Here is a 13,494-nt window from a genome sequence, read left to right as displayed (position 1 = left end):
TCCAGAAAATGAAGGGATGTTTATTTTTGCTTCAGAAATACAAATGCTTTGTAATACCTACAGTGTAAAGGACATACTTCTGTTCATATCAACAGAGTGACTGTGATGATTGCCATTAAAGAAAAAAGAAAAAGAAGAGCAAATATTAAGTGTTCTTTTGATGGCTGATGTACTAGTTTTGTGTCCCTAGTTTCTTGCCCTACTTTTTTTTTTTTTTTCAAATGTACTAGAATTTTTTTCCCAGATGGGCAGAGAGTTACATAGTTCCCTGTTTAGACTGATGTTTGATGGTAGAGGGTAGTGAGTTCTTGCTAACTTTATACACCATTTATTCTTCATATGAACTTCATGTGTTGTGACATGGTCTCTAGCATGTAGATCGACAGAAAATCATCTAGAGGAAATTAATGTAATAAGTTTACCCTCCTTGTCTTTGTAGCACAATGGCTGACAAACCAGCAAAACCAACAAACTCCCCGGAGGGTGCTGCGGCAGGAGAACTAAGTGCTCTGGAAGAAGCCTTTAGAAAATTTGCTGTGCATGGTGATACAAGAGCCACGGGAAAAGAAATGCATGGGAAGAACTGGTCAAAGCTATGTAAGGACTGCCAGATCATAGATGGGAAGAACGTGACAACCACTGATGTTGATATTGTCTTCAGCAAAATCAAGTAAGTTTTTTTCAGTCCTAATTTCATTGTCTGCCTCCCCTGCCCTCCTCTGATGTTTTGTAGATACCATCTAAATTTACCTTCTGTTGCTTTTGATGTTGTGAGACACTGACAGTCAATCTCTTTCTTGTTCCTTTACAAAATTTTCTTGCTTGGTCTGAAGATACAGCTTTCAGCTTCTGACCTGATGTCTTAAATTGACTTCAGTTTCACAAGTGTTATACTGTACAAAGAGTATGATGTGATCAGGATAAATGCAGGCTATTTCAATAAGCTGGACTGCAGTAAGTGCTGTCAATATTTCCTGAAAGATATCTGAATGAAGTCAGGATGATATTACCAAAGCTTGGCCTCAGAGGACTGAGGCTAAGGTAGGATGTGTACTAAAAGTCAATATTCTTGTAACAGTCATGATGTTAAGCACACCACCAGCTCAACTTTGAAGTGTAGGGCCATGCCAGACTGGTAGTAAATATGGGATGGTGACCCTTGGCTGCGATGAATTAGGATTGTCTTGGCCGTCTGATCTTACTTTTGTGACAGGAGCTTTAGTGAAACTTTCTCCCCAGTTGAAAACCTTGGCAGGCTTAGTAAAAAACTTGTCAAATCTAAGAGAAGATATTAAAGGAAATATGTTAATGAGGAATTAAACTGTTATGGCATATTCTGTATGAAGCCTCAATTTCTTTTGGTTTTGCTTTATGTGTAGAATTGGATTATTTTTACCTTACATATTTCCCTGACATCTGATATAATAATCTTGTATTTTCTGCTTTTTAATCCCACAGTAATTGTTTAAATTGTCTCACCCATCATTGTTTTGAGGGCCATGATTTTAAAGGGGTTTCTTAATTGTGCTTGGAGCTTCTAGGAACACTTATTTGGCTTGTGCACTCAACTGTTGTGGTGTAATGCTGAGAAAACATGCAAACTGCATTGCTTACAAGGTAGTTGGAAAATCTTGCTACAAGCGCTGACAGTTTAGACTGTATCAAAGTGGAGAAGGGCAGAGAAGAAAAGATCTTTAATCTTGAAAGTTGTCCAGTGTAACATACATAGTTAGAATGACCTTACTTATTTCATTGATTTCTTTCTTTGTTTCTTTTCTCCTTTGGGATCTTACCTAGATAACTGTAAACACTACATATGCACACTCCTGCCTTCTTGGCCTTGTATCAGTCCCTACTTGTATTTTCTTGGAAGTTGTGTTAGTGGAGTTAGATATGCCATCAGAGAACTGGCTTATTTGAAATGGATATTGAGGCTGTAGATTTTTGTTTCTTTCTTGATCTATGTTATTTTCAAATTTTCTTTGACTTTCATCAGCTTAAAAATTAGTTTTATTATTTCCTGTTGATAAATAGAATCTTAGTGCTACTTTCTCCTATCAGTTCTGGGCTCTTTAGTGACAACATGACCCCATGATATGGCATAAACAATGTGCAGCATTAGCAGATATAAAGAAGTATCAGGTTTGGTGGCTGTTGGGGAGAAGGAATCCAGTCCTGTTGCGCAGGAGTGAATTGTAAGGTGGCAGGTGCCTGAGGCTCCAGGGGAATGTCAGGAAATCCCCTTGGTGATGTGGAATGCTCCCAGCTCAGCTTGGGGGTTCTTGTCTTTGTCTTTTGAGGGGGAGGGCTAGCTCAGCAGTTTCTCTGACCTCACTCCTGTGGCTGCTGTTCAGTGTTGTCATTTCTCTTGGAAGAGGCATGCCATCTTTTCCCTCTCTCCTGTTGTCCTGGCTTAACCCCAGCCAGCAGCCAAGCACCCTGGGCCCGCCTCCACCCAGCTGCCGCGGCACTGCCGGCTCCCCCCACGGCTCATGGCTCACACTTCCGGGGTGGCAAATGTCGCAACTTTGTACATCAGATAAGGCGCACCGGACTATTAGGTGCACTTCTGGTTTCGGGGGAAAATTTTAGTCAAAAGGGTGCGCCTTATAGTCGTGAAATTACTGTATATTGCTGAAGTGGCATATGGGAACTGAGATTTGCTGTCTTTATTAGAAATGTCTGTATTTTTCAAATGTATGCTTTCAGTAGGTATATGTCCACATTTTCTTAACTGTTGGGATTTTGTAGGCTTTTGACATTTTTATTTTTGAGTGCATGTGTCTGCAATTCTTTTTAGTCTAGATCACATTTATTTCACATATAATATTTTGGGTTTTAGGTTTTGAAAAGGAAAGATCTAATGGCTGTAGGAAGTCAAGTGTTAGTAATATGCTTTAGCTTAGAAGGGTTAAGCGTAAACTGGGTATACAAGATTTCTTGAACATGTTCAGACAGCTGTTTTTCCTTGCTTTCTCTTCTACTTCACATTTAACCCTAAGCTCTAGGATAATGATGGATTTGGTAATGCATCAAAACAGGCATACTCACGTATTCATTTTTATTTTACAAGCAGCTTTTTCCCAGCATGTGTGACTTTTTTGACAAACCAAGCTTTTCCCCATCTATGTTAAATGTAAAACCTTAAATACTATAGAAGAATCTCCAACTCCCTCCAAAAGTGCAAAATGCAGCTTCCATGCCTAAATAAAAATTCTGCTTATAGTTACCAGAAGGCTTTGTGCTTCACTCTTGGTTTTGGGCTCTTGAACTAAATTGTGAATACAGGATTAGCCTCAGCCTGGGATTCTTATAGTCAGCCAAAGTGATGGTTCAGTGAGATGGGGCTGGTGGATTTTGGCAGTTGTAGGCTGGCCAAGGAGCACAACAAACATTAAAAAAAGTGTTTGCCATACCCAACTACAATTGCCATCTAGCGTTGTGTTAGAACTTTCAAACATATTTTCTGTTGGTTCTATTACTGGGAAGCCACTGTATGTAGCAGGGTTGTTTTCTAGCAAGCTGTACATAGAGTTCATGACAATGGCCCATGTTGTTCAGACACTAGAAAATAATTAAACTAACAGAAATGTTATTTGGATTTATGAGTAACTATGTATAAAGCCCACATTTGTTGTTTTGCTGACTTTCCCAGCCTTCATTTATTTTTCTAGTAGATACCGGCAAAATAGATAGGAACTAGATGTTGCTGATAGGGTAAAGTAACAAGGAAAATTAATAAGAGATATATTTATCTGAGAGCTGCTGAAAGATAGTATTTTATTCACTGATTGGTAACTTGCTCTACTCCAGGAGAGATTTTACCTCTGAAGTAATGAACATTTTTGTAGACTTAGCACCCACTCTCCACCTCTGCCAAACCAAGTGAACAAAACTTCTGAAAATTTTAAATAGTCTGTGATACTTCTTGAAAGCTGAGACCTATGTTTCTGTCTTTCAGAGATTAGTTAATTTAAAGTTACGTTTAATGTTGTTGTAAAGGTTGAAGAAATTCCATTGAGCCTTTGTTACAAATAAGAAAATAAGTGTAGAATACATGAGGATGTCAGGTAAGACTGAAATGTAATTTGTCTGTTTATCTTGCATAAAAAGCAACTGAAGGCCTTCATGTGGGCACAACGTTTATATGTACCTGAGGATAAGAAGAAATAGTTTAATGCAAAGAATCCACAGTAGTAGACATGAAAGTATTGTTGCTAGAATTGCTTTCTTTGGTAAGGAAACATGTGAATTGGATGATTGCTCCTCTCCCTCCCCCAAATATTTTTGGTTTAACAGTAATTTGTAGGGTTCCACATGTCCTTCAAATTTGGTGGATTGTAATATGAGTTTATGTTCGTTAAAATCAGAAAGAATTTTGCGATGGAATTACTTGAAATGAACAGCTAAACCCCACTTATGAGAGTAGCCAAATGTATGAATATTTATGATTTGCATCCCTAGAGAGCCGAGTTAAAACCTACATATCCCAAATATTTGAATTGCATTAATGCAGTTGGAATGGACTCCAGTTTCTGGAATAAGTAGAAGAGTAAACTTTTCATATTTTTTAGGTTTATAAAGCATACAGTAAAGCCATCTCTTACAGTTTTATTAACTTTCTATGCATCCTGTACCTGGAAGAGCAAAAGAAATTGTGAAGAGTGAAAGACAAAAGTTCTACCATATCTTATGGAATGAAATTGTTAAAAAATGCAGCAAAGCCAACAGAAGTGTATGTAACTGTAAATGTAATTATGCAGTAAGCTTTCTTCTTTGTAATTTCATGGTCAGTATTTGAGATGTTGTAGTCTTTTTATCCTGTGTTCCTTGGACTACATAAAACAGTAACAGCTGTTGTAGGGTAAATTTTAATTTCAAAGCTAGCTTTAAATTACCTGCTTAAATTGGTACCAGGAAAACCTTTCCTCTGTAAATGGCAGAAATGCAACAACCTCTTCTCAGAAGAAAACAGCTTCTGTGATTGTTAAAAATAAAAAGCCTGAAAATACTTCATAGGAAGTGATTTTTTTTAACTGGTCCATAAATTCACTGCCATACTTGGAGACAAAGAACAAATCACAGTCATATTCTATGGGAAAGGAAGTTTTCATAAATTACTGTATCTGAAGTATTTGTGTCAGGACCAAAACTAGTACTCCAACTTTTTTAGTAATGATAATATTTTCAACATTTTAGCAGGTTTCTGCTAAAATGTAGGAGTTTAATATACATATCTTAGTAATATCAGATCATTCAAAGCATTATTTTTTCACATACTATCTGAACCATATATAGACATCTTTCTTTTATATTTTTTTAATGAAAGGTGATAATATAATCTGTGCTTACTGAATTTAGAGATGTACAATATGTAGGCATGCAATAGCATTTGAAGATGGATATTTTTCATGACAGTGGGAATTCCATGGACATCTTTTCAGTAGCTGAAACATTTGCCTGTTTTCTTGGAAAATTTCTTCACTAACTGTTTCTTTTCTGGTATTCTTCTGGAGTTCCAAAAGTTTGTAGGCTGTGTGTCTTGTATTTTGCTTGCAGAGTGCAAGTACGGATTTAGTGAATCTTGTTGCCTTGGAGAAAGCAAGGTCATTGGTGACAGAGGAGAAGGGCACTGAAGAGTTCTGCATTTGACATGAAAAACAACATGTGGCTGCATTCTTCTTATTCCAACAAGATGGTGAGACACAACAGTCTAAGGACCTCAGGATTTTTGTATTAAGGAGAGCAGAACACCCAAGAATAATAGATGCTACTGAGCTCTGACCAGCATTCCGACATGTTGCCTTAGGAACTTAAATTTCTTTGTTTATTGAGGGTCAACAACTGCTCTGGGAAATTTGATATGTTAGCTATGCCATACACATACTCCACTTGTTGTATGTAGTTAACATGGTAATAGCAATAGCCCCGATATAAATACCTCTGCTCTTATTTTAGAAGTGTTACCACTCAGCACTGCAAGAATATGTTTTAAGCACTGCCATAAAGCTGCTAATTCTATGACATTATTAGACAGAAAAATAAAAATATTTCTGTTTACACTGGCATGTTACTATGGTTGCAGGCAGGCCTGGGTGACGTCAGCCCTTGGATCCATTGTGAGCATTTATTTAGGTAGTCATCTCCATGGAAACATTTGTTTGTTTTGATGTTACTATGTGTTAAATTTTAAACAAATTTTTGTGGTTCTATACTGGATTGTTATTGAAGATTAGTTAAGATATAGAAGCTTTGTAAATATACCTTACTCCCTGCCCTCTAAAATATTCTTGGTTAAAGATCAAGTGGAAGCATAATTGTCTTCTGAAATGCCATTAGGAGTTCCTGATGTTGCTTTGACATGTTTCCTTGTTGCTGAGGAAGCCATGTATTCTAAAGGCCATAAAACTGTCCTCCATCTTTTTGAGAAAGGAAGGTTTTGTTCCCATGGAGAGTCTTCACAACACACTTCATTGTGCCCTGACTTTTGAGCAGACCCACCCGTGTGCTCTCCTCACTGTTTTGCACACTTGGCTGTTTAGCCTAATTCTCACAGCCTGGATCAGTCAGGTCTCTGCTGGAGTGCTTCCACCTGAGAACAGCTGGGCCTTAGTTCACCATGGCTGCAAGACTTGAAATGAGTAGTGTTTGCTCTGAGAAACTGGCAAGGAAACTCTTGGCAAAAATGCTTTTCCCATTTGTCAACTGTAATGTAATTGTTGTCTTTATTGAATAAGCATGATGCTTCTTGCTTTCTTACTGTATTTGAAAGGACTAATACTTTGACACCTGAGCTCATTCAAAACAAATATCTATTCATGAGGTTTCTCTGAAGTAAACAGTCTTTAATGGAGATTTTTACTGAAACCTGTCTTAAATTTTGATAGTATTTAAATAGGTATGAAGTGGTCTTTATATATAAATTAAGCACCTAGCAGTTGCAAGCTGTGTTTTACATCCCTACTGGAGACATTCTTTTGATAGTGACATAGAAAAGGATTTTTGTAATCCTACTTTATGTATGAAGTGGGCATAACAGTAAACATTTGTATTATAATGTCTGCATCAGGAAATAAGTTTTAAGTGGATATAGAACAACATGCAGAGCAAAATCTTTTCTGGTAAGTCTCAGGCAAACTGTGAAGTTGTGCATTTTTAGGTAGAAATGTAGGTAAGTTTCAAAAGAAAGTATTCTTTTTTGCCACATTTATATTTTAGTTGAAATTAAGATCCAATTGCCTTTCTTGCCTAAAGAGCCAAATGTAATATTGCCATTTGCACTTTATTCTTCAAAAGCTTTTTATTTAAAAAAACAAAGCAGCACTTCTTCTTTTGCCAAGAGGCATGAATTCTAAAAGTAAAACAGTGATTGCATATGAGAAGGAAGATAGTTTTAAATTCACTTGCTGTAACACGGGCTTGTTTTATGCCTGTATCATGGGTAAATTTTGTACCTGTAATGTTTTTTGCTGATTAGGATTTTAAAAACACCATTTTTCAGCAGCAGACATCACATGAAAACCTATAAGTATGGTGGTGAGTGATTCATTTCCCAGCTGATATGGAATGCTGCATGATGTCATACACAGTACTATATATAGCAGCTTGCTTGGTATTTGCCACACTTTGTGGCCTATTCCACTTGTGTACTACGAGAACTTCTACCAGAGTAGAAGTCAGTTGTTGTTTTGTTGTTTGTGTTTTTTTGCAGGTCAGCCTATTGCATCATAATTTAAAACTACCTACTTTTCATTTATAAAAGCAGCTATGTGAATCTGCCTTAGTTTTACTGGCTAAATAAACTAAGTAACAAACAAGTATTTTCTAGATAGTTAAATATCTATTTTGATTTCATGGATTGGAGTAGAAGATGATTAAGATGCAGAGGACAAGGCAGTTTTGTCTGCAGCAGCCAGGTGATTGTAAAGTTCAAGATCCTGAGAGGAATGATCAAGATCAGCAATCAGAATTACTAACCTGAACTTAAGAAGGGCAGATCTTGGCCTCTTCATTTTCTCTCTGGAAACTGCCCTGGAGAGTAGAGGTGTTCAGGAGAGTTGGTTGGTCTTCAAGGCAGCTTCATCAGAGCACAAGAACGTTTCATTCCCGTGTTCAGGAAGTTGGACAAGCATGGCAACAGACTGCCAAGAGTAAACATGGAGCTTCTGACTGGGCTGAACCACAAGGAGGTACACAAGAGACAGAAGCAGAGAGGCTTTGTGGGAGGAGTACAGCCCATGCATGAAGAAACAGAGTGAGGAGAGTTAAAGTTCAGACCAATCAGCATAAACTGAGTCCCTGGGGAGATTATGAAGTAAATCCTTTAGGAAGTCCTTTCTCAATTCAGAAAGGACAAGTAGGTGATTTGGAGCAACCAGCATAGATTTGCCAAGGATGAGTTATGCCTGATTGACCTCATTGCTTTCTCTGATGAAATGACTGACACTGTGGATAAAGGGGTTTAGTTAGTACATTGATTATGGAAGGACTTGACCCCAGTGACATGATCACCAAATTGATGAGGCATGAGCTGGAGAGTGGGCCAGCAGTCTAGGAGGCAGCTCTGGAGGTGGTGATGGTGTCAGTGTCATAGTTTAACCCCAGCTGGAAAATAAGCCCTATGGAGCCATGCTCTGTTTCCACCACCAGTGGGATGGGGAAGAGAATCAGAATGATAAGAGTGAGAAAGCTCATGGGTTGAGTAAAAACAGTTGAATAGGAAAAGCAAAAACCGCTCACACAAGCAAAGCAAACCAAGGAAGTAATTTACCTCTTCCCCTGGGCAGGCAGGTGTTCAGCCATCCCCAAAAAAGCAGGGCTCCATATGTACAATAGTGACTTTAAAAGACCATCACTCTGAATATCCCCCACTTCCTCCTTGTATACTGAGCATGATGCCACATGATATGGAATATACCATGGGTCAGTTGGGATCAGCTGTCCTGACTGTACCCCTTCCCAACTCCCTGCATACCCCCAGCCTCCTCGCTGGGGGTGTAGTAGGGGAAGCAGAAAACGCCTTGAAGCTGTTTAAGTGCTGCTCAGCAATAACAAGAGCATCTCTATATTATCAACACTGTTTTCAGCACAAATCCAACATACCACTTCATGCTAGTTGCTGTGAAGAAAATTAACTCTACTCCAGCCAAAACCAGCACAGATGAGAAACTTCTGAAGGTGAGGTGACAGCAGTCCTGGCAGTGAGTGTGACTTGTGGCAGCAAGGAAGGATACCAACATCCTGGGCTGCATGAGTCAGTGTGTGGTCAGCAGGTCTGGGGAAGTGATCCTTCATTTCAACCCGGACTTGTAAGACTGTGTTGGGAGTGCTGTGCCCAGTCTCGGGCTCCCCTGTGCAGGAAATAGATTGGTATACTGGAACAGGCCTGGTGCAGGGCCACCAAGATGATCAGGGGGCTGTGGTACATGGTGACTTGTGGAATAAATACAAGTTTCTTTGTGCTCCTGTATTTAATGTCTTGTTGTGAAGTTAGAGTAGAAATTTCATAGGGAAAAAAGTATGTGTGTATGGATGTTATTTACTCCTAAAAGTAGACGTGAGCTAGAAATCCTTCATCTTGGGAAGAGGATTAATATACTATATATGTTGTAATTAGATATATTTAATCTGCCTATGTATGTAAAACTAGTAAAAGAATTTAAATGTAGTCTGCTTGGGATGTGATGTTTGTGAATGGAAGTGTGCTCCATCTGGCAAGGTGTTTATTGTTCTTCAACCTTTTTGTTTGTCTTTCCTTAAAAAAGCAACAGTGGCTTGACTTGGAAGAGGCTAATTGATGTATTCTTTCCGTTACGGAGATGTTTAGGAGGATTTTTTTACAACTGAATTGCAACAAGTCTCATAAAAGACTGGACATTAAATCCTCGCCAGGATGTTAAAATGGTATTACTTTCTGGGGTTATTGGAAGGGAGTTGCTTATTCTTTTCTTTTGTGTGGATGTGTCTGTACACACATAAATAAAATCTAAATTTTATTTGAAGCTTGACCTCTGTTTCTGACTTTCTGCAGACATTTAGTGCATGTGCATGTACTCCCATGGATTCAAAAACCATTAGTAATTAAAACCAAAAAGTAAATACAATGTTGGTAGGAGTTCTGGTACTCACACCCCTTCACAAAAAAGGACAGACTTTCCCTTTGATTTTTTTTTTCCATGTTACAGTCATTATCTCATTTTTGCAAAGGTTGTGGATATTACCAACAGATCAATAATTTTCAAAACCTTACTGAGATTATGAATGTTGGTACTGATTCTGCAGGCTCCCAAAAGATTTTAATTGCATAAAGAAATCTAAATCTCCATGGCAACTTTTTCTAGGAAGGTGTGCTATTAGATAGTGAAATTTTATGGTTGAAGGAGCAGATGTGGGAAAGCATTGAGTTTCAGGGAGGAAAGCTGACTGCATCTGACAGTGGGGCCAGGAGAAGTGTGGCTAAGGTGTTGTACCCTTCTGGTGAGGAGTAACAAGAGCACCTCCCGCACTGCCTGTCACCCTTGTTTTTGGCAGCGCCAGCACTCCCAGCACTGATTGCTGAAAAGACACAGCCAGTCCCTCAGGCAGGCAGGGAATGTTTCTGTGCAAATGGGCATTTGTAATTCAGGAAAGAGAAGCAAGCAGAAAGCCCTAGTGCAGGGTTTTGCATCATTAAGTTTCTGCCTAAGCTGTGGAGCAGCTTTAAATCAAACCTGAATCTTTGTTGGTGATGGCAAGAGGTGGAAAATACCTTGAGGCAAAGTTGTTTCAGTGGAGCCAAGAGTTCATTGCGAAAGCGAGGGCACTCAGGGTGTGTGTTTGGAGCGTGTGATGTTCCTGAAGTCCAGCAGGTTTTCTGGGTGCTTTTTCCTGCCAGGAATGGGTTCTGGAGAGCCTTTGGGGATGGTGCCATGCTGTGTGCAGAGGTGCCCAGCGCAGAGCTGCCGCGAGCTTTGCCAGGGCTGTGGTGCTTCACGAGTGAGCCCTGTGCAGCTGCAGCAGTGTGGTGCTGCACTGCCCTGCTCGTGGAGGCCTTTGCCCTGTGCCAGGTGCAGAGCTTTTGTGGCATTTGCTCGGGTTTTGAGCCGTAGGCTTTGTAGAAGGGATGGTAACGTGTGCTGACAGCAGGTGAGGAGCGCCACTTTGGCAGCACTGAATGGTCTTTCCTCTTCTTTGCCTCAACTTTGTTCTGGAAGGGAAAGTCCTGAAAGTGTGAGAAGTCTTCCAGTCTCACACTGTTAGCTTGTTTGCATGATTGTGCTACCAGGTTCACATGATGCTTCTAGCCTTTTGGTACAGAAGTTGATTTTGTGGGGTCTTTTGAGTCCATAAAATTCGTCGTTTTCCTGCTGCAAAGAAGCCAAGGCAGCGCAGCTGCAGAGCTCTCAGTTGATATTTTTTTTTTCAGCAAACTGCTATATACTTCTATGACCTGATTTTCATGATTGTAGCACTAGGATGCTCAGAACAGCAAAACGTTTTCTAGAGTGCTCTTTTTCTCGGCAGAAACGTAGAAGAGTGAAGAAAAGGATAGGCCACCACCATCATCTGGTGAGCAGGAGCTAGTACATCTGTTTGTCTCTACTGATACAGGAGAGCATTGTACCACTTGGTGCCATTTGTGATCATGGGCATCAGCAGCTGCAGAACACTGGTGATATTTGGCACCAGGCTGTGACTCTCATGACACATGACAGCACTTGCTTCATTGCCCAGATGTCTTGGGTCTTTTTTATATGCCCTTCAGTTGCAAATATTGTTTAAAAATGAAAATAAGCGAACAAATAGTTATTATACCATCAATATGATTTTTTAATGGTATGAAAAGTTGCAACTGATAGCTTTTATATCATTATAATTGTGTACAATAGAAGGTGTTTTTCTTGCAGTTAACAACAGATAATAAATACAGTAATACTGTAACACGATAGTATTTCATTGCAGCGCAACTGAAAAATTTGTGTGAGAAAACAAAATTCGGCTGTGCTTTTTGTCTGGAATCTATCTCACTTATACAGGATCTCCAGATACACTCATTACAATTTCCAGTGCAGTACCAATTAACTCTGGATCTAGCTACTTTGTGCTATTTGAGGCGTTTGTTATTCTTTGTGGAGTGGTGTTTGTTAAACTTCTGAATGAAACTGACAGTGCTGAGAATGGAGGGTTTAGCTGACCCAGACCAGTGTGAGAGCAATACAAGAAACTACTGATGAGAGGATCATAGAGTAGAGGGTGGGCAGTTCTTACTCATCATCATAAGCAGTCTGTATTTCACAAAAAGGTGTTACGTGTTTGCTTCTGCTAGAACAGACCTCTGTAGTATGGGCTATCTTAGAAGTGCTGACTGCGGTTTACGCCATCAGCTCTCCCATCACTTCCTCTGCCCAGCAACTGCTGCTGCTGCTGCACACTAAGATAGCTCGTGTCACTAGGGGAATACAAGGAGCCCTGTTTTGCTACTCCTGTATGGGCTTCCTGTGTTGCAATTTGAAACAGGTAGTAAGTAACCTTTCTTCCAAATTTAGGCTGTTTATGTTTTCTTCCTGTCATGGATGCTGTATGGAAATAAGTGCCTGGGGCATTTGTAATCAAAGTGGAGATCAGCACGTGTCAAACTGTTTGCATTTCACATAGTGCCAACAGAAGGTTTCATAGGTTTCTAAGCAGTATGCATTGATTAGAGTGTTTTCAGCTCTACAAGATGGTTTCTAGGGAGAATGTTTTATGTGGTTGTTTTGGCACTTTTTTAATTTTCAGCAAAAAATTTAACAGGTGAGCTGGTATTCTTAAAAGAACCTATGAATAGGAAAAATGAGAAAAATGGAATACAGTAATTTCACGATTATAAGCCGCACTGAGTATAAACCGCACTTCCGGGTGCCAACAACTTTTCGTTCTTTGTCCATACATAAGCCGCACCTGATTATAAGCCCCACGTTACAATACAGAGTGTGATAAAAGGTATCTGTTCTATCACTGTCTGTTGAGGGTGGGGGCAGTGATCCTTATCTCAACGGCAGATATTCTGCTAATGGGCCATCCATTGAAACCAGGCAGGACATTGTTCTTTATCTTTTCACAACCCATCCTTCCTTCAGCGAGTCATTTTCTACTAATGGCCATTGAGTCCCACTGTGTGACTGATAAAATTACTTCATCCCATTGGAAGTTGCTCCAGCCAGGGGGAACAGCCCAACATTTCTTACCAAGATAAAAGTAGAGGTTTTGGGGACACTAAGGGAGCCCCTTTCTGCACTGGACTCCAGAGGAAAACCGGATTTCTCCACATCACCACTGGACCTCCGGAGGGAAACTACACCTTCTACAGGAGCACTGCTTCAACTGAATCACATCTGTCACTGCAAGAGGACTGTAGACATCATTTAATGGAACTGCTACCAACACCCTGCCTGATGGGGTGTCAGGATGTACTCTGACTTTGTCAGGGTTTGGAGTTTGTTTCTTTTTAGTACTGTATTTCTATTTTAATTTCCC

At 39.7% G+C, this 13,494-nt stretch overlaps 1 protein-coding gene across 2 annotated transcripts in view; it reads left to right on the top strand.

Annotated features, from left to right (window-relative positions):
* LOC116993075 (tubulin polymerization promoting protein) overlaps nucleotides 1-13,494 on the top strand; it is a 65,947-nt gene that overhangs the window by 13,644 nt on the left and 38,809 nt on the right. For both annotated transcript variants that reach the window (XM_033053350.2, XM_033053358.2), the window contains exon 2: nucleotides 440-670. In XM_033053350.2, the coding sequence (XP_032909241.1) occupies nucleotides 440-670 (231 nt within the window). The remainder of the gene's footprint in view (nucleotides 1-439; nucleotides 671-13,494) is intronic.

This window comes from Catharus ustulatus, chromosome 1 (assembly GCF_009819885.2).
Source record: "Catharus ustulatus isolate bCatUst1 chromosome 1, bCatUst1.pri.v2, whole genome shotgun sequence".
Taxonomy (NCBI): Eukaryota; Metazoa; Chordata; class Aves; order Passeriformes; family Turdidae; genus Catharus; species Catharus ustulatus.
The sequence above is the reverse complement of the archived record's forward strand: the minus strand, read 5'-3'. Positions and strand labels throughout refer to the sequence as shown.